The 25,176-nt window shown below is 44.3% G+C and overlaps 1 protein-coding gene and 1 long non-coding RNA gene across 2 annotated transcripts; one reads left to right on the forward strand and one right to left on the reverse strand.

Annotated features, from left to right (window-relative positions):
- Positions 1-24,232, reverse strand: LOC137153302 (uncharacterized). The gene is made up of 3 exons (XR_010919753.1): positions 22,054-24,232; positions 7,506-7,592; positions 1-712 (listed from the first exon to the last, which is right to left on the reverse strand). It is a non-coding gene; the product is annotated as an uncharacterized lncRNA (long non-coding RNA).
- On the forward strand, positions 755-8,642 carry LOC137153301 (cis-aconitate decarboxylase-like). Its single transcript, XM_067548480.1, has 6 exons — positions 755-980; positions 1,607-1,661; positions 3,812-3,999; positions 4,644-4,736; positions 5,097-5,302; positions 6,680-8,642. Exons 1-6 carry the CDS (start codon positions 960-962, stop codon positions 7,596-7,598), a joined length of 1,482 nt encoding a protein of 493 aa, XP_067404581.1. The 5' UTR covers positions 755-959; the 3' UTR covers positions 7,599-8,642.
- Positions 24,233-25,176: the final 944 nt, after the last annotated feature.

A 25,176-nucleotide genomic window follows, 5' to 3' on the forward strand; every position in this document is an offset into this window, starting at 1 on the left:
TACATGACAGGAGTTTAATGGTGCACAGCAACACTGCATAACAGTTTTAAACAAAGAAGTCTGTACCACAGTCTAGATCTCCAACTGATATAAATTAGCATGAAGTCAACTGAGCTAGCTGGCGATTTGGCTAATGGTACACATTTAGTAGTGAATTAAAGGTTGTTTATGTGTCATGCTATGGAGTTAATCATTGTGTTAAATTAGCACTGAATATATAATATATTTAATATGAAATTTTCTCATGTTCCACTTGCCTCTGGGACCAATGAAACAAAATTTAATTGACCTAAAGTACAGATGACTACTTGTTAAATATGAATAAAGAGTTCAAAAAATCCACAGTAATGTACAAAATAAAATAGATTCAACTTCTAGATTAATTAGATGATGAGCGTCAAAAGGTGAAATGGAAGAGCTTATGATTGAAAAAACAGAATTATAAGAAGATGAAAGCAAATAGCAAAAACAGAAAATAATACAGTAGAACCAACAGCAAAGAATAACTTATATAAAACTGATGTCTCTCCTGCTAGAGTTACCTGTAATGAAGATACTTCAGCTAAGTGGCAGCAAACTTTCTTCTCCCTATCATTTCCTGGTAAGTAACAGTTTTATAGTCCTCATCAGAGAGTAGGAGGAGCTCGATGCAGATTGCTTCACACATTGGCACCTTTGGTATTTAGTATTAGGTATTTTTCCTTAGTATTTCCTGAAAAGAAAGGTTTTCCTTCAATCTACTGCCCCACAAATGGAAAAACAACCATATCTAGCCCTTACCAGCCTAGCTTCTGATGTCACCAGTCTTGAAATTCATTTGTAGACAAAAGCAAAGACAAACAGCAACTGGCTTTGGAAGGATATATAAACCCTGACACCAAACAGACACCTCTAGCATTGCTTAAGGAGATCTTCCCAGTGCTCAAGAGAAATCAACAGACACATTTAGAACCATCAGAATGGTCTACACAACTTTACAGGTAATGCTATTTCATGCTGAAAATCTATCCCTATCTTATTCTGTTGTTTAGGTTGTTTGGTTTTAATTAGATTAGGTGGGAGTTTCTCAGCTGGTTTAAATTGTCATCACTCCACTGACTTCATTGGAAGTCATAATAATTATTACATCAACCAGGGATCTGACCTAATGTTTAAAAAATTAGATGGTTTTCATTGACTCCTTTTTAACCTACTGAAATGGTCCCTATTTTATCTATTTCTTCAGTGTATTCCATATATTTCTGTAGTGTGCTATATTGTTTTTATGAATGCTTTGTACTTCATATTTTAGTATCTACTCTGAATTTGTCCTGCTCACAGTTGTAATGGGTTTGGCATGGTAGTTCTGTATCTTAAATCTTTATACTACAAATTCCGACACTGTGTGTCTTTCACTGACCGTTCTTGGCTGGTTTCTAGTTATCTAACAGCTTTGGAACAGGGTTTATAGTTACCTAACAGCTTTGGAACAGGGTTCAGTTTACCTACTTCTTGTTTGAACTTTCAGTTTTTTTATGACTCAGGACTTACAAGTGCAAGCCATAAAAGTTCTATTAAAATGCCTGGTTGCTTTATATGACAAATGGTATCTTTCTCTTGTCTCTAGAGATCCCAGAAGGTCTTAGCAGCCTCCCGACAGGTACACAAAATTTCTGCTCAAGGTTTGTATCTCTCACTTAAAGAAATGTTTCTCTCTTTTCTCTCTCTTCTGATATGTCAATACGTAAAAATAATTGACAGGAACTGAGTTAAACATGCTTAGAAAAGTCTCTTAAATTTTTGGAAAACAAAATGTATTATTAATTACTATTGTTAGGATTTCACTTAAGGGCCAATAAATTATTATTATCTTTCAATTTCAATTAACATGAACAAAATAGGTTTAAAAAAAAGAGAAAAGGTTATCAGCCCTGAACCAAACACACAATATTTACCTATTTTAGAGCCAAATTATGTAGTTCTTAATTAGGCAGAGCTCCCACTAACGTCATAGGGTTTTTTTTCCGAGAAAGGATTTTAAGAAATTTCACTTGTACTGTAACCATGTGTTTAAATGGTAATGATCTTTGTTGCCAAGAACACAAGCCTATGATCTGCATTGTTAATTATTTCATATTTAATCTATGGCTAGTTATTAAAATTGTTTAGAATAATTCCTACTCGTATGCTCCTGCTATTCTGTTCCCAGCTACAATGGTATAAATCCAGAATTCCTCCACTAATGTCAGAGAGAGCAGAAGTTTCTTGTATAGATTTTTTTTTTAAGTCCTAGAGATTCACATAGTTGGTCATTTTATCTTTTTTCCAGTCTACACTTGATATAACAAATGCTGATCAAAAACAGTGACTAAATAAACAAAAAATTACAGTAATTAAAAAAAAATCCATGCAGAACCATTGACTCCAGTCAAATCTAATCTATAAGGCCCTTTTATTAAACTCTTTTTTTAAAGAGCACATATCATAGACAGAAGAAAATGCTGCTGCTAATATTTATATACTGATGGGAAGGTATATCCATTACTTTTATACTGAATTTCCAAAGGACATTTTCCTATTGTGAAGGAAGCAATTATCAAAATGCAATGATTTGACATTATTAAACCAAAACGTTCTGATGGTCCCAAATTGAAATTTTTTTAGAACATTCATTCTGTGGAAAATTTCAAAATTTTGGCTCCTTTGTTTTCTGATTTAGAATATAAACAAATTTCAAAATGTCAGAGTTTCCCCACAGAATAGAAATTCCAGTTTCCAACCTGCTATAATTTAAAATTGAAACAAATGTAGAAGTAGAAATAGAAATCACAATAGGTGGTGGCTGGATGCCCTACTTCTTGGCTGGCAGTAAAGATGACCTCTTAGCTAGACAGACTAGAACACGCATTCATATGTGTGCGATTTGCAATTTTCATCTATTTCTTCAATTTAGGCTTGTTCCTGTATGTTGCTGAGAGCTCTGACCTGAACCAGCAAAGCACTTAAGTAAGCGTTTAATGTTAAGCGCTGCCATTGACTTAGTAGGGCTATCATAGGCTTCAGTGCTTTGCTGGATTGTTTAGAGTGCTGAGCACCTTGCATGATCAAGCCCTTTATGCAGCTCCCAGATAAACCAACAGAAGATGCTGGGGCTAATCCTGATCTCCAGAAGCTGCGGTAAGTTTTGCCATTAAGTAGGACTGAGCCTATTTCATTTAAATATGCCTAGTGCATTCCTCACCAGGTAAAGGAACAGGCATCTCATTTGTCTCCTCTGTCCTGTGAAATCTCTCTCGGCCCAGGGCTAAGCACAGGCCTCACTTGCAACCTCCTTCCCAAGGAAAATTTCACCCACCATGCAGGGTTACAATCCCACTCTAATAGGTGGGGTTTTCATTCATCTTCTTTGCATCTCCCACAGCATTCTATCTGTGGTACTTCCATGGCTCTCGTTACCATGGTATCCAAGTGCCTCATGGGCTCTAATGTATTTATCCTCATAACCCAGGGAGGGAGGGCAATGCTGTTCTCATTTTACAGAGGGAAACTGAGGCATAGAGCGGCTAAGTGACTTGCTGAAGGTCACACAGGGCAGGAACACAACCTGGATCTCGTAACTCCTAGACGAGTGCCCTTACCACTAGACCCTCCTTCCTCTCAAAACCAGGGCAATGTAGGTTCTGCCACCTTCACTCCCATCATTCCTAAGCAGCTCCATTGAAACCAATAGGACTCTTTGACAAGCAGGGTCCTACTCCATGGGACTAGGGGTGGCCGAATGGGGTCTGGTCCTGCAGCCTGGCTGATCCTTTCTTTCTGCTTATCCCCACAGTGCAGGAGAGGAGAGCTGCAGAGGAGACTGTGACTGGCAGCTTCGCATCCTTCATCCATGGAGTCCAGCCAGAGCACCTGTCTGAGGTTGTTCGTCACCGGAGCAAGAGGATGATCCTTGACAGCATTGGGGTTGGCCTCTTGGGCAGCATGACGCGTGTGTTTGATATCACCCTGCAGTACTGTCAGGTAGGAGTGATACCCACCAGCACCCATGTTGCCATTAATATGGTACGTCTGTGCTGCACACGCAGAAAACCAGCACAAAGTGAATGCACTGCTTGACTCTCTGTTTTATGGCTTACGTGGGATGTAAATCATGCATAGACCTTGCAGCGGGGTGAACTTCGCTTTAAATGCACAACGTCACAATCATGGGCGCATTTCCACTGGCAAGTGCAGAGAGCTGACACCAAGGCTCTTCTTGGAAACAAATGGAGCACAGCTCTCCCTACGGAACAGCACCAACTGACACTGGGAGGGAGAAAACAGGAAGTGCTGGCTGAAATTAAATTCCTAGAGATCAGTGAGTAGAAAAATCCATTGTTGTTTCTTCTCAGTATAAACCGGTAGCACATTCCTTCACTAGCCACATACTTCAAGATATTCAGGTTTGTGTAGCTGGTTTTGTAAAGGGGGAAGAAGTTAAGCTCTTTAACTGAAATTTCATTTCGTCTTTATTATGGTGAGATTCGGTTGTTCTGAGAGGTGCCAGTTGCCTGGAATCCCATGTGGTGAAAACAACACAGCTACAGCTCAGCTGCTTTAGGTCATTACTTTCAGAATGCAACAGTGCCCAGTTCTCCCCTTACTGGATTCTCTCCCTTTTGCAGCAGCTGTATGTGTCAAATGCCGTGAGCTCTATCTATGGCAGGAAAGGGTTGAAGCTGTCCCCTACGCTGGCCGCATTCGTGAATGGAGTCGCGGTAAGGCTTTCTTTGCCAGAAGAGGCTGTTTAATGGTGCAGGGTGTTTTAGGATAACCTCACCCCCAATATACCTGAAACACCAAACATTGGTACTGGCCCCTGTCATGTGACAAAGGAATGGGCCTGACGCAGCTGGGACCCAGATATCAAGTTCATGTGTCTGCTCTGCATTCCACTTTTGTTACAGTGCCAGTTCACACCAATGACTCAGTGATGTTGTTATGAAATTCATTATTATTAGTAGCTCCATGTGTATTGTGGTTGCACCTAGGAGCCCCAGTTATAGACCAGGACCCCCTGGTGCTAGATGCTGTACAAACATGATTTTCACCTTGCTGTTGCCTCTCCCCTGTGGCAGGTTCACTCCATGGACTTTGATGACACCTGGCACCCTGCCACTCACCCCTCAGGGGCTGTATTGCCCACTCTGCTGGCAGCCTCCCAGATGCTACCTCCAAACTCCAAACCCAATGGCCTGGATTTCTTGCTAGCATTTAACGTGGGTATTGAGGTGCAAGGAAGACTCATGCATTTCTCCACGGAGGCTCACAACATTCCTAAGAGGTAAATCTATCATGCTTCAGGGCACAGGGCAGCGCAGCTTAGAAAGAGTTAGAACATGGCATGCAAATTAAATCAGAAATTCTGGAGTAAAGCCAGACCCATCCTTTCCGTGATTCACTTAACACTGCAGTGTAGAGGCCACCTTATTAAACTCTTCAGGAATCTGCAAAAGAGACACACTAGCCCAAAACAGCCGGTCTCTCTCAAATGAAGCCATATTCTACTAAAGAGTCATATCAGCTATAGATCTGCACGAATAATATATTTTTTTGGTTAGTTGGTGACTTTGAAAAATTGGAACAAAGTTCTTTTCAGGTCAGCCCAAAAACAAACTTTTGACATTTTCTGCAAATTGAAAAGTCAAACTTTTGTTTAATTGATTTTGGGTTGATTGAAACATTTTTGCTTTGACATTTTGTTGACCATTTTTTAAACATTTTTAAATAGTTTAAAAATCAAATTAAAGGAAACTAAGTCATTTCTATTCATACAATCAAATTATTTTGATTTTTTTCTGATTTTTTTTTTTCCCCCAAAATGAACAATTTGGTGAAACCAACATGAATATTCAAAATGTTTTGGTGTCACTGAATCTGCATTTTTCACTGAAAAGAAGTTTGTGGTGAAAATTTTTGCCCAGATCTGCTTGTATATTAATAGCTACTGTGTGTGGAATAAGGGCCAACAGGCTTATAAAAGGAGTCAGTGAGGGTTCTACAAATTTAGGTCCAAAGAACTGAGGGTTTGGCCCACTGATTTGCAGGTGATTAGACATAATTAATCCAGTGTTGCACCTTAATGACCTCTGATGACTTTACTATAATCCTCTGTGATGGGGCAAGTGCTAGCTAAAATCACAAGGCCGTGGTAAAATCACACTCCATTCACTCTAGTTTGCCTCTCTGTTGCTCTTAATGCCCTCAATGGTTCTGTCATAGTGTAGATCTGTCCTGTGCACTCACCGATATCTATCATTAGATAGCAGGGGCTTGGTCTCCTCCAATGTGTCATCCTTGGCACCTGCCCAGCATGGGTGTGCAACGCCACCAGATCAGAACTGTAGCATTTGACATCCACTTTGCACTATTGTGAATGTTGATACCCGGTGCCAGAAAGGAGAGAATCGGGTCCTACACATTTATATTCTTCTGACTCAAAGGAAAACTGTGATTCCTAGGCTCATTTGGGTATTTTCCCTCTCCCCAGAATAAATCAGCATCCACTTACACCAGCGGAGGGCCTGGCCTGCTGTTTTGCAATGGTTTCAGTGCCATGGGAATGCCCGTAAGTGGCACTGGGGTGCTCCCTCTGCAATAGACAGGCAGGGCTTTCCAGACACCTGCTGCGGTGAGATCACTGCTGAGGTTTCCTTTTCAGGTTCCATCCCCCCTCAGTGGTTGGCACCCTGGGCAGCACTGCTGCTGCAGCAAAGCTCCTTTCTCTGAGTGGGACCCAGTGTGCCCATGCCTTAGCAATCGCTGCCTCCCTGGCGGGGGCACCAATGGCAAATGCAGCCACCCAAGCCAAGCCCCTGCATGTCGGCAACGCCGCCCGTCTGGGCTTTGAAGCGGCACTTCTGGCTGCCCGGGGGATGGAGGCCAGCCCCCTCATCCTGGACAACCTCCCAGAGTGCTCTGGATTCAATGCATTCTACGGCGACTACCAGCCCAAACCACTGCCCCTGCCAGCAAACAGCCACCAGTTCCTCCTGGAGAAGCAAGACATTGCCTTCAAGCGTTTCCCAGCCCACCTAGGGATGCACTGGATTGTGGATGCTGCCCTGTCAGTCAGAAACCTGCTCATCAACTATTACGGCTCCTTCTCTCCCTCTCTGATCCGTGCCATTCTCCTAAGGATCCCAGCATCCAAGTACATCAACAGGCCCTTCCCCGAGTCAGAACACCAGGCTCGACATTCCTTCCAGTTCAACGCCTGCACTGCTTTGCTGGATGGCGAGGTGGGCGTCTATTCCTTCACTGATGCCAGCATCCACCGGCGCGAGCTGACGGAGCTGCTGGCCAAGGTATTGGTGGAGCACCCTAAAGACAACATAGCCAACTTTGACGAGATGTATGGGGAGGTAGCATTGATCCTGGAGAACCGAGAAGTCCTGACAGGCAGATGTGATACTTTCTACGGGCACTGGAGGAGGCCCCTCAGCAGAGAATCACTCCTGAAGAAATTCCGATCTAATGCAACTTACGTGCTCCCAGAGGACAAGGTGAACGCCATCATCACAATAGTGGGCAACATGGAGAACCTGCCAGATAGCTCCTTGCTGGCCTCCAGCCTGTAAGGACAAGATGTTTGACGAGTGAAGCATCATCGCATTAGATCAACAATTCCCTTCTTTCAAGGACAGAATCTTTTCTATCTTTCAAAATGAACTGCGAAGCAAAAATGAAGTCCAAGCATGGATTTCAGTGCTTAATGATCCCATTAGCCGGTGGGTGGGAGGGTGTGTGTGTGAGCGAGCAAGCGCTCAGCACAGAAAAAAATTTTAACTAACACTTGGTGCTGCTTGATTTGCTGAAGGTATCCTAGAACATGCCATTACAAAGACCCAGAAGTTTCAGTGATCTCCAAGAATGATGCATTGTGGGATACCTTCTGTGAAGCAGCATCCCCAAGAGGGAGGGGCAGAAGATTTTTTTTTTTTTTTTTTTTTTTTAAAAGGGTTGCTTGAAACTTATTTCTGTGCAGAATGCTGCCCTGGTCAATAGGGATGCTCAGCACCAAAATTTGTGCTTATTTTAATGTTCACCTGCACTTCTCTTAATGTTCATCTGGGCTGATCCATTCATCTTTTAGATCATTATTAGTCAGTTCTGCTCGTCAGACAGAAAATGTGATAGCATTAATTAGGATCAACAGCCAGGTGTTCTAGACCCAACAAATGGTCTGTAAATCTATCAATGAATGTAATGTATTAAAATTTAAACTTTGATTGAAAAATCTTGCATTGTTTGGGGGTTACTTTTATATACTGTATAAGTAATACATACATCACTCTTCATATAGGGAGCTATAGGAATATACAACGTATACAACATGCACGTTGAGCAGAAATAAGATTATTGATTAACATTACATGTTTCCAATATGCTTTTCATGCAGGCATATCTTGTATCACTTGGGTGAAATTACCTGTACAGAAAATTATTACTTGGTGGTGATGTTGTTTAGCAGACCTAAAATTCTGACAGTGCTAGATCCTCTGCTGTTGTTAAGTACATGGGCTGGTTCCAAACTGATGCCTTTGCCAGCATGGAGAATCTCATGGAAACAAAGAACTTCCTTGCCACTTATCTAGTTTTCAATTCTTTTCATTGCCGCTAATCCAGACTCTTGTATAATATATTACTTTGTTTACATGGACCTTTCAAAACAAAGAACTGAAATAAAAGCTTATTTGCAGAAGAATTAATAATGTGTTCATCCCAAGAAATCCTTGCTGTATTCCAAAGAGTTATAAATAAGGCCCTACTTGAACTGCAGACTGATTGTCAAAAAATTGCAGCTGAGTTGCAAACAAGCCATGGAAAATTGTGGAAAGTAATAACGGACCTTATTTGTGGTAATAAAGTCTGTTCTTACTTTTCTGCGATTTTCTGCAGTTTGCTGCCTGGAGCTGAGAGCAGGGTGCAGGGGATGGACAACCGGGCTCCCGCTCTCAGCCCTCGGCGCCGGGGGCTCTCACTGTCATAATTGCGGTGGAAGCCTAATGTTACGGAATCAGCAACTTCCGCGATATCGCAAGTTAAGTAGGGCCTTAGTTATAAAAGTATATAATGGCTTTTACAATAAATGGTTGGCCACACCCATGGGTGGATAGTTCAACACACATTATTCTGCAAGAGGGCCAACTATGAGTTGGACATGGAGATCAGTCATTGGTCTATATGTTAGAATCGCATGGTCCAGATCCTCTCAGCATAGCTACACCAATGATGTTTCATGGATTTAAACCATCTGAGGATTTAGCCTATGTTTATCTGTTGAGGAATTATGTATGTATATTGTCAAGTATAAGCTGAATTGCACAGATAAGATTGATTGTTAGTCACTGAGATCGGACAATGGCCAGACATGATCTCTCAATGGAGAATGACAAGTTGCTAAAAGATGGTCTATAATACAATGGGTTTGCAATTAGTGCCTTTCCATGCCAAACATAGGAATTTAATTGGTTACATACCTATCTTAGCTTACCAGAAAAGTTTCAGGTATCACAGCACAATCAGCCAGATATTTACATTTGATGACATCGTCAAAGCTGCTCCAAAGTAAACATTAACCCAAACAAATTAACAATCCTCACCCATCATAAAACTCAGTTTAGCTGGACATTAGTTTGCTGTACATTTTGGTTTCCTGCTTCCTTCTGCCTATGTGCACACAGTGGTTTAAAACCTTTATGCTGTTCTGAAGATGGCAATACACTGCCCTAAGCTAGCAAAACCTGAGAAAGGCACAGAATTGAGCTGTGGCCAGGTTCCTTGTCTGATGTATATTGGCATATCTACATTGACTACAAAGAAAGGACGCTGGCTCATGTCAGCTGAAGATGTAGCTCTGAATAGTTAGCATTTACAATTCTGGTGTCACTTAAGGGGCTGGTCCTGGCAGAACGTGAAAACCAGCAACTCCCATTCAATGCTGTTTATCTGGGGAGCTCTGCTGAGTTTTTCCAAAGATGTTCATAGTTTTTGAACGCTTCCTTTAAAAACAAATGCACGCCAACCTCCTGAGCAGCCGGGTTTTCGAGCTGGGAGACCTGTATGCAGAGAACAATGTGTTCAAGAAAATTAGCTCCTGTTTCTGTTGGCTAACCTCTGGGTTTTTTTCACCGAAGTGTTCACTATTGGAAATGATTCAGAGGTTTAAATGACATTTCAGCCTAGGTAATGCTTGAAAACTATTCAACCCTGTGTGGAAGCCCATTATCTCATTTTGATTACTTAATTGGGACTTAAGAGATGAGATCCTGGTTCTATTAAAATCAATGGCAAAAGGCCCATCAATTTCACCTGAGTAGCCCATAGGCCTTGAGCTAGCCATATGCACAGCGGTGATTTTCACCCTGTGACTATTACTTTGAGTATTTGCTACTCACAATTCCATAATAATTCACACAATGTGACTGACCACCTAAGTCACATGCTCTTGTTTCTGTCTCCTGGTTGGATGATTCATGAACTAATTAAGAACTTTACAGTTCACCATGTGAACACTTCCATGAATATTCACAACACTGAGCCCTTCAACCTTTTTCATTCCTCCTTGCTCTGCTGATGCATTGCTCAGAGACGATCAGATGGAATTTGGCAATTGGTTATGCCTGACTAAGCCACACATTAGATTAGATATGCCTATGAAGGTGACTAAAATTGCATCGTGTCTCAGATATGCTGTTTTGCATTATCAGAAACAAGGGGCTAGGTCTCCACAGGCTTAAGCAAGCAGGAAGGGTTGAGCACAAGAGTGTCTCCAATTCTGTATGAACAATAGGAATATGAAGCAGAGAAAAATAAAAATGCGTTTTGGTGAGAGATGTGTAAGTGAGACGTGGTTTAAGAGGGAATCAGAATGCAAAACCTGACCTTTTCAATCAAAAAATGGGCATTTCAACACAATTCCATCAAATGTTCAATTGGTTCTGGTTTTGTTGTAACAGATGCACTTCCTGCCTTGAATTTGTCTCATTTGCATGGAAAGAAAATCCTGAGTAACCTATGTGTAAACAGGATTTTATCTCTCTTAAGAGCTGCTGACTATAGCTAAAGTTTCTAATACAATTCTTTTTATGTCAGAGGTGTAAAAGATAGGGGATTGGCCTCTGAGATCTGCAAAGTATCTCAGGCAGGGGGCTAGTCCAATTTCTTACAAAGAATCAGTGACATGCACTTTGAAAAGTAATTTGCCAAGGAGAAGGCGGGCAGGAACTAGCCTCTTGCTGCTTTATGGTGGATTTTAAAAGGGCTGAGAGGTTTCTTCCTTTTAAAGGTTTCATTTACTTTAGAAATACCAGGAAGGTCAAGCGTGATGCCACTTCTTCATATCTTTCCTGTTTTTGCTGGAAGACTCTTTGGAGGTGTCAAAAATGTGCAGGAGGTTTCTCAGCCTTTTGTCGACGGGGTGGTGTGCAAGTCTTTAACAAAAATATCTTTTCTCACAGGGTTTAGGCTAAGTAGATATAAAAATCAAAGCATTTACACCTGTCTAAATGAATACAATTCTCTGTCTAATTATCAACCTTCACATCTTTAATATCTGATGTAATAAATCTATTCTCCATAGAGTCCTCAGGAATAGGCAGGACCTGAATGTCCAACATAAAAAGCAAATTTTAAAAAACCAACCCATTTACCCCTTCTTTAACAATCCCAAAGGAGCAAAAAGATGACGTAGGCTCCTTTTTACTCCTCTTCGAGGCATTTTACCTAGCCCCACATAGACTCTCATTACGTGTCAGTCTGCCCTCGGGGAATTTCTGTGGACGGTGAAACCCCATTCAATGGGGAGAGGGCATCAAGGTGAGTTCATAGAGGGGTCAAACGACCCACTTGCGGATGGGTCATCTAGTGCCCCCCAATTACCCCTGAAGCCTAGCCCCGCATAGACTCTCATTATGTGTCAATCTGCCCTTGGGGGGCTTCTGAGGAGGGTGAAACCCTTTCAGATGGGGAGAGGGCATTGAGGTGAGTTCATAGAGGGGTCACATGACCCACTTCCAGATGGGTCACCCGGTGACCCCTACTACCTCTTGTCTCTGCTGTTCCAGGACAGATGCACTCTGTGCATTTCCCTTAGTGGCCGCTAAAATAAAAGTCTGTGTAACCCCCGGGAGATTACCTAGATCCCTGGGGCTGTGTGTGCTGGTAGCTTAGAGAAGGGGAGAGTGTACCCAGCAATGCCCCTCCCAGGAAGCTCAGGAGAGGGGAGAGGACATTTTGGGGCAGGCTGGAGCCAGGGCAGAAAAGAGCAGGCTGTGTGGGAGCTTGTGAGGCCAGGCCTACATGCTCTGTTGAATTAAGGCCAGCGGTTGTGCAGAGTGACTGTTATGAGGGCTGGTGCATTATGCCAACTGGCCACCTGGGGTCACTGCTGCGCCGGGACAGCTGCACTTTGTGCTTTACCTTGAATGGCCACCCGAGGTCACTGCTGCTCCAGGATAGTTGCCCTCTGTGCATTACCTGAGTGGCTGCTAAGATAATTGTCTGGTAAGGACTAAGTGGAAACTGCTGCCTCCCTTTAGCTGGGGCTTGGTTTCTAATCAAAGTTTATTTGCTCTGCTTGCAGGGGAATCGTCCAGGAGGCCCTGCCTGAGGAGAAGGAGGGAGAAGTGAACTTCTGCAGCCTGGACATCCATCTAAGCAGAGGTGAACAGTCCTCAGCTTTCTGACTTCCGCATCCCTGAGTGTCAGTCAGCGGTCGATGCTTCATCTGTACCCCCTCTAGAGTGCTTCAGAGCCGTGTGCATCCTTGTTAGGAACAGGGCTCTGTGGAATTAAGACCAGTGGAAGGGACAATATTCACCTGTACAGAGTGACTCTTTTGGGGGCTGAGACAACACGGCATTTGTAAGTGTAGCTATAATGTCGTAATAGGAAGGAGATTGAGGGTAGAGCTGTGGGAGAAGCAAGAAGAAGGGCCTACATGGCACTGAGGCCCGATGACTGCTTTCTTGTCTTTCCCTGTTTAGTACCAAGGGGAAAGAAGTGGAGGGCCAGAGTCCAGCTCAGCATACTTGATGACCCATCCAGCTGGGAATAGAGCAGCCATCACTGTCCGTAAGATAAGTGTTAGGTTTGGTGAGGGCTTTCCATTGGCTGACTACCTGTGGCTACAAGGAAGACACAGTCCCCATTTTCAGGGGCTGCTCATCTCTCTCTGGCCGGGAGTGGTGTGTTCTCCCAGCAGAAGGTTGGATCCAGGAGCGTGACACCAGGTGCTGAGTTCCTTCCCTTCCTCCTCTGCTTCTCTCTCTCTCGTCCTGTCTATTGTGTTGGCCAACACCCTCTCTCTATTTCCTTGCCTCTCTTTTAACTATCTCCCTTCATAGGACAGGGGTAGGTGTATTATGTCTGCATCCTCGGAAGCTTGTTCTCAGGAGCCTAATAAGATGTAGGAGGGAATGAGGACATTTTGGGTGCTTGGTGTTGTGGGGTTGGAGGTGGGGTGACCAGCCAAGAAACTCATCCACATTCTCCATCTCTTTTCATCCATTGGGGCTGACGTAGAGTGGAGGGAGGCGGGGAGGGCAGGATCTCAGCAGCAGTCAAGTTATTGGCAGCGGTGGCTCATGCTTGGCTTATTTGCTGTGCTTTCAGAGGAATCGTCCACGAGACCCAGCCAGAGGAGAAGTTGGAAGAAGGGGACCTGAGAAGCCTGGACGTGCATCTAAGCAGCGATGAGCAGTCCTCCACTTTCTGCCTTCCGCATCATTGGCTGCGAGTCAGCGGTCCTTAAACTGTATTCCTCATCTGTACCTCCTCAGGTTTCTTTTACTATTAGGAATGTGGCTGTAGTAAGACCAGCGGCAGGGACAATAGCTAAGATACTATTGAGGTCTGGTGCATTAGCCAACCGTCCACCTTGGGTCACTGCTGCTCCAGGACAGCTGCCCTCTGCGCATTACCCTTAGTGGCCGCTAAGATAAATGTCTGGTAAGGCCTGAGTAGAGAATGCTGCCTCCCTTTAGCTGGGGCTTGGTTTCTAATCAAAGTTTATTTGCTCTGCTTGCAGAGGAATCGTCCAGGAGGCCCTGCCGGAGGAGATGGTGGAAGAAGTACATCTGTGCAGACCGGACATCCATCTAATCAGAGATGAGCAGTCCTGAGCTTTCTGTCGTTGGCATCACTGGCTGAGGGTCAATCATCAGTACACTCAGTATCTTATGTGTAGGCGCTCTCCATTTGTTCAGAGCTGTGCGCATCCTCATTAGGAACGGGGCTCGGTGGGATTAAGGCCAGTGGAAGGGACAATAGCTCATTGTGCAGAGTGACTGTTCTGAGGGCTGGTACATGCAGTTAGATCATCCAGTTCATCTCTAAGCTAGTGTGATTGTTCCCTACTATACATTTTCTAGTGTTTTATCTTGTCTAATTTAGAAGTCACAAGCAATAATAAGCTTCCTGCACTGCCCAAGATTATTCCATTGGTTGACAAATCTCACTGTTCAGGAGGCTTTTCCTGACACAATGCTCAAAAGTTTTTGAGTGAGCGTCAGTATTTAGTGATTCTGCATGGTCCATATGTACTGCTGACCTCTCCCTCAGCCTCCCCTTCCTCCTCTTCAGAAATGCATCTACTCCTACAGAAAGTGCCATGGAATTTCAAATGTCCATGTAGAGTAGGGAGAACTTAAGTTTTTAAGCCCTTATCCAAAATCCAGTTATTAAATGGCATGATCATACAGCTGGATCTCAAGAGGAAGCAAGTACCAGTGGCCAGGAAAGCTGCATGGAATCTGTGTGCCTCCACCACTAATTCGAAATCAGTGCAGAATTAGCCCCATACATATAAAATAGGCTTCTCTACCCTGTAACCTCTATTCACCTTCCTCTATACAAGGCTGCAACACTGATGAAATTCCAACTCCTCAGTCATTCAATGCAAGTAACCCCAGATGTGGAATTTCTAAATGTCCATGTTGTACTCACTCTCTCCATCAGCTCCACTGTTAGAAAAGTATCACAATCTCTGAAGCACAGGGATGGCGTAAGTCTAGGACATTTTGCTATGCTGCCAACTCACAAGAATAGTATTGACGCAGAACAGGATGCGTGCACATATCAGAAAAACCAAAACGCAGCTGGTTTAAGGCCTGGTTGGGGTGATTTAGTCATGGTTGGTCCTGCTTTGAGCATGGGGCTGGACTAAATGACTCCTGGGGTCCCTCCCAAACCCTACTCTTCTATGATAAATTCAAATTTAAACCTAGCAGCTCCAAAAGTGCCTCTTTAAAGAAAAAAATAAAACAAAACGTTGCGGACAAAGTTGATATGCCTGTCATCTAACCAAACAGTGGCCCCCTACTTCCCACAGAGGTTTCCTGTATATATTGCTGTAGTCCTTTAATTAACTTCATTTGCTAGAATTTATTTCCATCCAATTTCCCTCTTAACAGCAGAGACGTGCAGGGGGGAACCAGCTCAGGCCCATCTCAGGAAGGTAGGCAGCTGGGGAGAGGCCTGGTTTATCCTTCTAATGAGCCCTTAGCCCATCTTCTGTGGCCTCACAGGAGGAGGTCATGATCATGATCGCTAGTCCAGGTCCTCTCCTGGCTGGAACAAGTCCAGGGGTCTCTCTGGTGATCTTAAGGTAACCAGACATCCCGATTTTATAGAGAGAGCTGTTGGCCAAAATCTTGTTTTTGAAAAATACATGAAAGAACGGAGCCACAAACACCCCTCCCCTCCCCCCTTCCTACCAAAAGTCACTTCAGTCTGACACACTGTAACTTTAATCAAAAGTTAAAACCTCAACTAACTCTTATTGTTTTACCCTTTTAAATGTTCACTTACTTTCTATAAGTCTATTTGTTTTAAGAAGAACCCTATTTTAAGTATAAAAAGCCACACTGTGAAATGTAATATATCTACTTTCAATTGTAAAAGACACTGTCAAAAATGAAATAAGGTTTGCTTTAAAAATAATATGTAAGTTCTTCAGCTAGGAGTTGGCCCTGAGTGATTGGAGTGTGAATGGCTGAACAATTGAGTTGAGCGTAGACAGGGACAGTGATTGAACAATTGGTCTGAGTAAGGGATATCGAAACAAACATGAAGAAAACACCAGCCTCACCTAAAATGCTTGAGGGAAGAAGAAAGGAGCGAAGATAATAACTTTTACCATTCAAATGGTCAAAGAGGAGTCCCCTGATAAATTTGGAGCCAAGCACATTTCAAAGGACAAAATCCGATCAGGCTTGCAAGAATGTGGGTGATTAAGAATCACACCAAAAATGCAGTTGCAGAATGACAGTGCAAAACCCATAGACTTACATGGGGTCCTTTCCCTATAAAATGAGACAAGAAGATGAAGGCTGGAGGTTCGGGTCTACAACATCACACCAGCCAGGAGTACCGATGCGCATCGGCAGGACCTTGCTCCTCATCCTCGTGCTACAGGCACCTGGCCAGTGACTATCACGAGCACCAAGAGGCTGGTAACTATAACATCTATGAGACCCTATGTAAGTTTGTCTGTCTCCCTGTCTGTGTATGCCTGTCTGTGTGTAAGTGTAAATGAAAGTACCAATTGAAACATGTGTCCCTGTAATTGTAGTATTGATACAATGTTAATACTGTTTTCCTAGTGTTTACATTATTAATACTATTTCACTAAGTAAAGAACAATATTGATGTTATTACAGTTTTGATACTTTTCTTTCTATTGATACTATTTACCAAATTTCTGTATTCACAATAAATGTAGCTTGTTGCCTTATCCCCTACAACGATCCTGTGATATTTGTTATTTGGGTAACACAGCCATGGTATACAGGGCTTTTTCTTATATAGGCGCCCATTAACCCCCATCCCCTGTCCTGATCTTTCACACGTGTGATCTGGTCACCCTAGGTGATCCCTATATGAAAACCTCGGGGGCCAGGGGCCAAGGAGGGAAAGCTGCGGAGGGAAGCGAGGGCCGCTGGCCCAGTGTGGATATCCTGTCCTGCATGCTGAGAGCACGCAGCAAGTGAATGGCTGTGGTGCAGGCCAGGGGTGAGGGCTGAGGCCTTTTCCTATAGCTTTGCTCTCTTCTCGCCCGTCCATCCGTCAGCAGCCCTGCCTGCAGCCAGCCCGAGCAGAGGAGAAGGACCTGGGCGTATTGGTTCACAAGATGACTATGAGCCGCCAATGTGATGTGGCCGTGAAAAAAGCTAATGTCATCCTAGGATGCATCAGATGATGTATTTCCAGTAGAGATAGGGAGATGTTATTACCGTTATACAAGGCACTGGAGACATCTCATCTGGAATATTGTGTGCAGTTCTGGTGCCCCATGTTTAAGAAAGATTAATTCAAACTGGAACAGGTGCAGAGAAGGGCTACTAGGATCCGAGAAATGGAAAACATGCCTTATGAAAGGAGACTCAAAGAGCTTGGCTTGTTTAGCCTAACCAAAAGAAGGCTGAGGGGAGATATGATTGCTCTCTATAAATACATCAGAGGGATAAATACCAGGGAGGGAGAGGAATTATTTAAGTTCAGCACCAATGTGGACACAAGAACTAATGGATATAAACTGGCCATCGGGAAGTTTAGATTTGAAATTAGACACAGGTTTCTAACCATCAGGGGAATGAAGTTCTGGAACAGCTTTCCAAGGGGAGCAGTGGGGGCAAGACACCTAGCTGGCTTCAAAACTGAGCTGATAAATTTATGGAGGGGATGGTATGATGGGACAGCCTAGTTTGGCAATTGACTGATCTTTAACTACTGGTGGTAGATATGCCAATGGCCTGAGAAGGGATGTTAGATGTGGTGGGTTGTGAGTTATTACAGAGAATTCTTTCTTGGGTGTCTGGCTGGTGAGTCTTGCCCACATGCTCAGAGTTTAACTGATCGCCATATTTGGGGTCAGGAAGGAATTTTCCCTAAGGGCAAATTGGCAAAAGGCTCTGGGGGGTTTTCGCCTTCCTCTGTAGCATGGGGCACGGCTCACTTACTGGTGGATTCTCTGTACCTTAAAGTATTTAAGCCATGATCTGAGAATTTTAATAACTCAGTCCTAGGTGAGGGGTCTATTACAGGAGTGGGTGGGTGAGGTTCTGTGGCTTGCGTTGTGCGGAATGTCAGACTAAATGATCATATTGGTCCCTTCTGATCTTAGTCTATGAGCCCAATAATTTGTAGCCGAGCTAGAACAGATCTTTTAGAAAGAAACACCCAATTTCAAGGCTAGTGAGAGCACTGACCTTTGAATTCTTGGAGCCTGGAAGTGTGTGATTCCCATGTGCTAAGCTCACCAAGGGGCATGACACATGGTGTTGGGGGGTTCCCAAGATTCCCATGACTGACTGAGTGTAAAGATACTACCAACCTGCTCAGTGAGAAGAGTTAGAAATGTACACACTATCTTTGCAGGAAGAGAGTCACAGGGAAAAAAAAGGAGCACAAAGGCAAAGACTCAGCAGAACAGTTTCAAGGAGAAGTTATTTGAGCTGCACAACCAGGGGTTCATGCAGCAATGCTGTAGAAAGAATAACAGGAGGGAAGAAAGGGGCGGGGGGAGGAAGAGGTAACCCCCTCTGTTTGCACACCTGCCAGGGCAACACAAGCCAATGAAATGTGTAACAAAGGATCCAGATGTGGAATACCTGGGTTTTGTTGCGAAACATAGTTTTCAGATTATAATGGCTTTTAACAAGAACCTGTTTTTAAAGATTTATTTAATATGTGAATTAAAGGAGAGATTTTTTAAAAAGAAAATTAGAACTTTCTGGCGGTATCTACGCCAGCAACATAGGGCAGGCTACGTGAGATCTCACCATTTAACAATGGCCATTAACACAGTGTGCACTAAGCAAACCAAGGCTCCTAGATACCAGTAACATCTAATGGCAGGGCACAGAGGCAGTGCAAGGCTACAATCTGTCATTGTTGGCTTTGGCTCTAGAGCACTTTCCATAAGGTTAATGGGTAACTAGGAGAGAGCTGGAATGAGTGGATGAGATGGGAGGAAAGGGTCCCATTGAGGTGTGTCTTTGGAGCATTTCACAGTGCTTGTTGGGACAGTCCAGAATGGGGGAGTCTTGAGATGGGGAAAGCCAGGATGCACGCTCTGTACAACAGCCTTGTGTCTGGGTTAGCTGGGGTACACTTCAGCCAAGACAGCTCTGTTGGAGCTGGGGAACCTCACTTCTATTGACACTGAAACATCTTCAGTGATTATATTTATCCAGGTGTTGACTTTTGTCATGGCACACATACAAACCTAGCAATCAAACAGTAGTTACCATACACATCCATTCATTGACCACAAAGGCCAGTGGAAGTGTTTGGGACAAGTTTTTCAGCCAATCTCAATCTTTTTGGAACCCTGAATCACACAGATTTCTTATTTAGCACATTTTTATGGCTGGTGAAAGGTCCTACATACCAAAGTCCTCTTTTTATCAGCTAGTGGTTTGCCATAATTTAATAAAACTTAGCACCTACATAGAGGTTTCCATATTTAGATCATTGCTGTAATATAGATGTGATGCACAGGACTGCTCATGCACATGATTTTTTAAAAAGGTATAACTGTAAACAGAAATCATTGGATATTGACCCCTCTCAGATGAGGGGGGTTTTAACTGACTGCAACTACAACCTGTTTCAAATGAGACTGGGGGCAGGATATAAGAATTGGTCTCTTAACAGAGGTGCTGGACCTTTGTGTGCTGCACTTGCCTCCACATTTATCATCAACACATCTGGTTTCTTTTGGCAGTTTGTTCGCCCTTGAATTTTCTCTTAATACATTTTGGATTAGATGCCTTACATTTCTATCACTGTTTGCTAAAACATTCCCTTGACAAGCAGAATTTTCACTAGCTCTGCAAATATCTACTGTTCTTTGCAAAGTCCAGTCTATTTCTCATAATAATTGTGGTTTGAGCTAGTTATCGCCGTACCAAAAATAATTTGGGTCTGGATTCACAGAGGGGATGTAGGCAAATTTTATTTTATGATGTTGCATTATTATTTGTACTGTTTTTATATTTGATAACATGTCAGTAGTAAAAGAGCATAATTGAAATAGTTGAAATATTCTATTTTTATTTTGTTTTAATTTATTTTAAATATCATTAAGGGCAGCTGATTCTTAGTACCAATCAAATAAGTTATTTTATTTTCTAGGTCAAACTGTCTCCACAGGAATGGGCTCTAATTAATCAGACCTATGTGTACTTAGCAACGTACAGAGCCGTAGCAGCATTACAGTGTACGCGGCATCCACAGAGTCTAGGAAGAGAAGATGATGACAGCTACTGAGGCAGCACTACAAGTGCCTCAAGGAAAAGAGGAGACAACAAAGATGGTCGGAGGCAGAAGCTGTGGGATATACATCATCCCTGAGTGGGTAAATGATAAAAATTATGTATGCATGAAATGTCTCCTAAGCTCATGACAGAGAAGGTTCAAAGATCAGAGATGCAGTTGGAGGCCCAGTTATTCCTGGACATGATAGATGACAGTTATTTGTTCATCAGTTGCCATCAAACTAACAAGAGGTGATGCAATTTTAGACTTGGTTTTAATAAGTAGTAAGAACATCATAGAAGAGTTGGTCATAGGAAATAATCTTGGATCAAATGATCATGAACTGATTCAGTTTAAATTAAATGGAAGGGTAATCAAAACCAGGTCGTCAACTATGGTTTTTTATTTCAAAAGGGCAGACTTTGGGAAATTAAGGGAATTAGTTAAAGAAATCAACTGGACTTAAAAGTGGAGGAGGCTTGGAATTTCTTCAAATCAACTATACAAAAACTATCTGAAATTTGCATCTCAACTAAGGGGAAAAAACTTGTAGGGAAAGGCAGAGGACCCAGCCTCAAAAAGGTTATTAGGAATAAGCAGAAATGGAGAAAAGGGGTTGACCAGCAAAGAAAGTTACATCATGTGGGTTTGTAAATGTAGGAATAAAATGAGAATTACTAAAAGTCAAGCTGAATTAGCTCTTGCCAAGAAAATTAAAATAAAGAAGAAGAGGTTTTTTAGATATATAAATAAAAAGAGAATAAGGAAGAATGAGGTTGGGCCTCTATACAGTGTGGATAGGATGGAGAAGGACTTTAGAAGGAAACTTACAGGAAGAAGTAAACAGCAGAGGGGGAAGACCCCTATCTTGAGGTGCACATCAAAGTTTGCTCTGGTATATTTGGGGGGCAAAGAGGACATCCTGGCACCCTTTACCTAGAAAGTAAATGGACAGCAAATTTGCTTCATGAAAGAGGAATCTCAGCTAGGCTTGATCTGAAAATGCCAGAGAAAACTTTTGGTGAAATATGATTCTTCAGACAGGAGTATAACTTGATAGTTACGTTTAGTCTCTAGAAAGCGTTTTGATTGTTTTATATGTAACCTTTTGTTTCCAATATTTTTACTGTCTCTAGAATCTCTGTTATTTGAGAACAAACTCATCCTTGTTTTCACTATAAAAATATCTAAATGCTACGTGTTCTTTGCAGCTGTGTTCTAAGGTGGAACTGCTTAGCTGTGATGTACTTGCTCCTTTGGGAACAGCAGGCCAGGCGAGGGTTCAGTGGATAAGGGTCTGGACACTGCAGGGAACACTCCAAGGACTCAGGGATTAGGGTGTGCCTATCGCCAACCTATAGAGAGAAAGCAATGCCTGGAGGGGCGTGCTTGTGTTGCCAAAGGCTCCTGTAGTCAGGGAGCTGACCTTCAGGTGGCCCTGACAAGCCTTCCTCATGCCAACGGCAGGTAATAATGAGATGCCTCACAACCCTGAGTAACATCACTATAAATACACTGGGGGGTAAATACCAGGGAGGGTGAAGTGCTATTTAAGCTAAAAGATGATGGCACAAGAACAAATGGATATAAACTGGTTATGAAGAAATTCAACTGGGAATTAGAAGAAGTCTTCTAACCATCAGAGGATGAGGTTCTGGAACAGCCTCCCAATAGGAGTTGTGAGGACAAGCAACCAAATTACTTTTAAGAGAGAGATGGACAAATTGATGAGTTTGACTGTATGATGGTGTCACAGGGTGCAGCCCTCACCATCGGAGTGGTGCCTCTTCCTGGTTGCTCTGGGGATTAGCTTGAAGCCAGTGCCTCTGTCCGTGATCTGCACACCGTCACTCCGTCTCTGATTCCGCCTCCGGCCTCCTGTCCTCTTCGTGACTCCGCCCTCCGGGCTAGGTCACTATCCACGTCTCCTGCTGTTGGAGAAAATAAACGGGATTCTATGGGAGACACCTAACCCTCCCGCCAACAATTAAAAAAGTAAGTGTCTAGGTCCGCCTTCCGCGTCTATTGTCGGAGTAGTCAGGTGGGTAAATACCAAAACTCAGAATAAAGCAAAACAACAATTTATTCAGGGGGCAAATAACAAATGACGGGTCACTCGGGGATTTAACACGGTGGAGCTTAACTCCAGATTCTTCCCCAATTTAAACCAAAACCACCCAGGCCCAAAGTTAATAAGAACTACTCAAGGTCTTTCTTCACCCTCCTGGGGCGTTGTTCACGACTCCCAGGCTGATGAGCCAGGAACTCAGGATCTGATGATGGACTCAGGAGCCACTGCAGGTAGGTCTGCTGATCTTCTTGTGGGGGTTATCCATGATGTTCTTCCTAGAGGCTTCTCTTCTCTCAGTGACTCCTGCACGTGACGACACCTTGCTGCCTCTAGGGCGGACAACCCTGAGCTGACTGGCTCACCACAATTTATAGAGTCCTGTTGCCAGACAGATCACACTCCTTTCCACCTTACCTTTCCTGCCTTTTTCCCAGAAAGGGCGGGAACCACTGGGGAAGAAGACCTCCAAGATGGAGTCCTAGTTGTTCTTCCACCATTTCAAAATGGCGATCAGCTTAAACATTTTACTTAATTCACATAATAATTAACACGAGCATATTCTCAACCCAACACTTCTGCATCTCTAACTTCTCTCAATACTGCTGTGTTTCCCTGGGCCACTTCCCCGCAGCCCCAGCACCTTCTTTGTCCCATCTCATCCACTCATTCCAGCTTTCTCTTGGTTACTCATTGACCATCTGGAAAGAGCTCTACAGCCAAAGCCAAACAGCGACAGATTGTAGTCCTCAGCTGCCTCTGTGCCCTGCCATTAGATGTTACTGGTATCTAGGAGCCTGGGTTTGCTTAGTGCTGTGTTAATGGCCATTGTTAAGTGGTGCGATCTCATGTGGCCTGCCCCAGGGTGCTGGTGCACAAGACACCAAGGAGCTCTCACGGCCTCCACCTCCCCCCACTGCCTTGTCTGGTATCCTGGTGGATAGCAAAGATTAATGCCCCATCCTGGAGCTATGTGGCGGGTAAATGCACCCTGTCACAGGGTGTCGGGACGGCATCAGGGTGGCTACTCTCCTGTGCAGGGCAGCGTGGCCTGAGTCAACAGAACAGCCCTTCGGGGCAGGACAGCGTGGCCTAGTGGACAAAGTCAACAGGGCAGCCCTTGCAGGGTTACCAACTTTGAAATGCAAACCCACCCCCCACCAAGGCAAGCCCACTGCAACCCCCAACCACAAGGCAACTCCACACACACCCCCCATTCAGCAGCCACGTATAGTATCTAGGCCCTAGATTCTAGGGCGATAACACATACAGACACATATAGATAAGGTGATAACGTCGCACATCTCCTCACTCTTGCGTGACTCAAACCCTCTCACAGATGCACATGTGGGGCGCTTGCAGGTTAGTGGGCAGACAGCTGCTGTATTTTCAACAGTTTTGATCTGTTATCACGTGAACTGCGGAAGTGGGGACACCGCAGCATCTCTAGCTAGACACAGCAACTTTTAACATTAGATATCCTAGTGTACTGTGGTGATAATGCAAATCGTTAGATCCACATAAAAGAACCCCAGCAGATTACATTATTTTTCTGGCACCTGCAAATCCATTAAAAAAACCCCAGTCAGGCCAGTCAAATACCAGCCAGGCGGTAAGACTAGGTCCTTTGGGGCAGGGCAGCATGGCCTAGGGCCCAGAATCAATAGGACAGGGCAAGCAGCCCTCACCGTCTAGGGTCCCACAGCCGCCTGTCTGGGGCACATCAGCAATAAGCTTGGGCCTTGTGACCCCTACAGTGGTGGGGTTGCTAGCCAGGGTAGGAGGACCTGGGTTCTCCCTGCTCCACTGGGTCCCAACCCAGGGCCCTCTCAGTGGCAAGTGGTCCCACCACAAGTTCAGCGGAGATCCCACCAAAACACCAACACTGCTCCCGGTGCCATAATTGGAACAATGTCTGGTTCCCCTGGTCTACTCCCTACCTGTCTCCCCAATCTGAAGTCTGCAGGTCATCCGACTTCTTGGGGTACTTGGCAGGTGAGGTTTCCGGCAACTCCTTCCACTCGTGGGCCTCGGCGGCCAGCTGGATACTCACTGGGGTCTTGGAATGGCTGGTCTTTGTGGCCTGGGGCTCCAGCAGCTTCTGGGTGGGAGCCTGTAACATGTGTCCACTCTTCTCCCCGCTCAGCCCAGACTGAGCTGGGCTACCCTCTCTCCTAGTCTGCTTCCAGCTGGAGCAAGCCCAGCAATGGCGAGGGGGCACGGCCTCCTTGGCCCACAGGGTGTGGTTAACCCCTGCAGGGTCAGTGTAGGCTCAGTACACCCCCTCACAGGCCAGATCAGCTCTTATGGGACCCACAGACACCGCTTCAAACAACTGAGACACCGTTCTTCACAGCATGACAAGAAGGGGGTTCCACTGGGACAGGCGCTGACCTAGCGGGTGAGAGACAAGGAAGAAAGGCTGTCAGCTAGGGTGATGTCAGGGCTGCACATCAGGAGGGGCTGGGGGCTGGTTTTGTGTCTTTGTCAGTGTTCAGTAAGAGGGAATGTCAGGGTGGGAGTATTTGTCACTGGGGAATGCAAGAGCAAGTAGCAGCGAGGAAGGCAGGCAGGTGGAGAAATACAGGAGCAGCTGGCAGGGTTGAGGGTGTGGATGTGAGGGAGGAATTAGCTACTGGGAGGAGGGTTGGGGTGTGGATGCTTGCCACTGAGGGTATGAAGTGCCATGCAGCTCCCTCCACAGCCTTCCACCGGAAATACCCTCCAGTAGCATGCAGGGCCAGCCCATTTGGTGGAGAACCAGTGCAGGGCTGACCTGCAGGGGGTACTAGGGGATGCTCTGGGCCAGATTTGCTCTCTCTCTC

This window comes from Emydura macquarii, unplaced genomic scaffold (assembly GCF_026122565.2).
Source record: "Emydura macquarii macquarii isolate MOO-44397 ecotype Brisbane River unplaced genomic scaffold, CSIRO-AGI_Emac_v2 contig_1253, whole genome shotgun sequence".
In the NCBI taxonomy this organism is placed as follows: Eukaryota; Metazoa; Chordata; order Testudines; family Chelidae; genus Emydura; species Emydura macquarii.

Bases quoted from the DNA above. Each gene is read 5' to 3' on its own strand.
- LOC137153301 (XM_067548480.1), top strand. From the start codon at position 960: ATGGTCTACACAACTTTACAG. The intron at 1,662-3,811 runs GTTTGTATCTCT...TTATCCCCACAG, and splicing joins ACACAAAATTTCTGCTCAAG to TGCAGGAGAGGAGAGCTGCA. The intron at 5,303-6,679 runs GTAAATCTATCA...TTTCCTTTTCAG, and splicing joins GCTCACAACATTCCTAAGAG to GTTCCATCCCCCCTCAGTGG.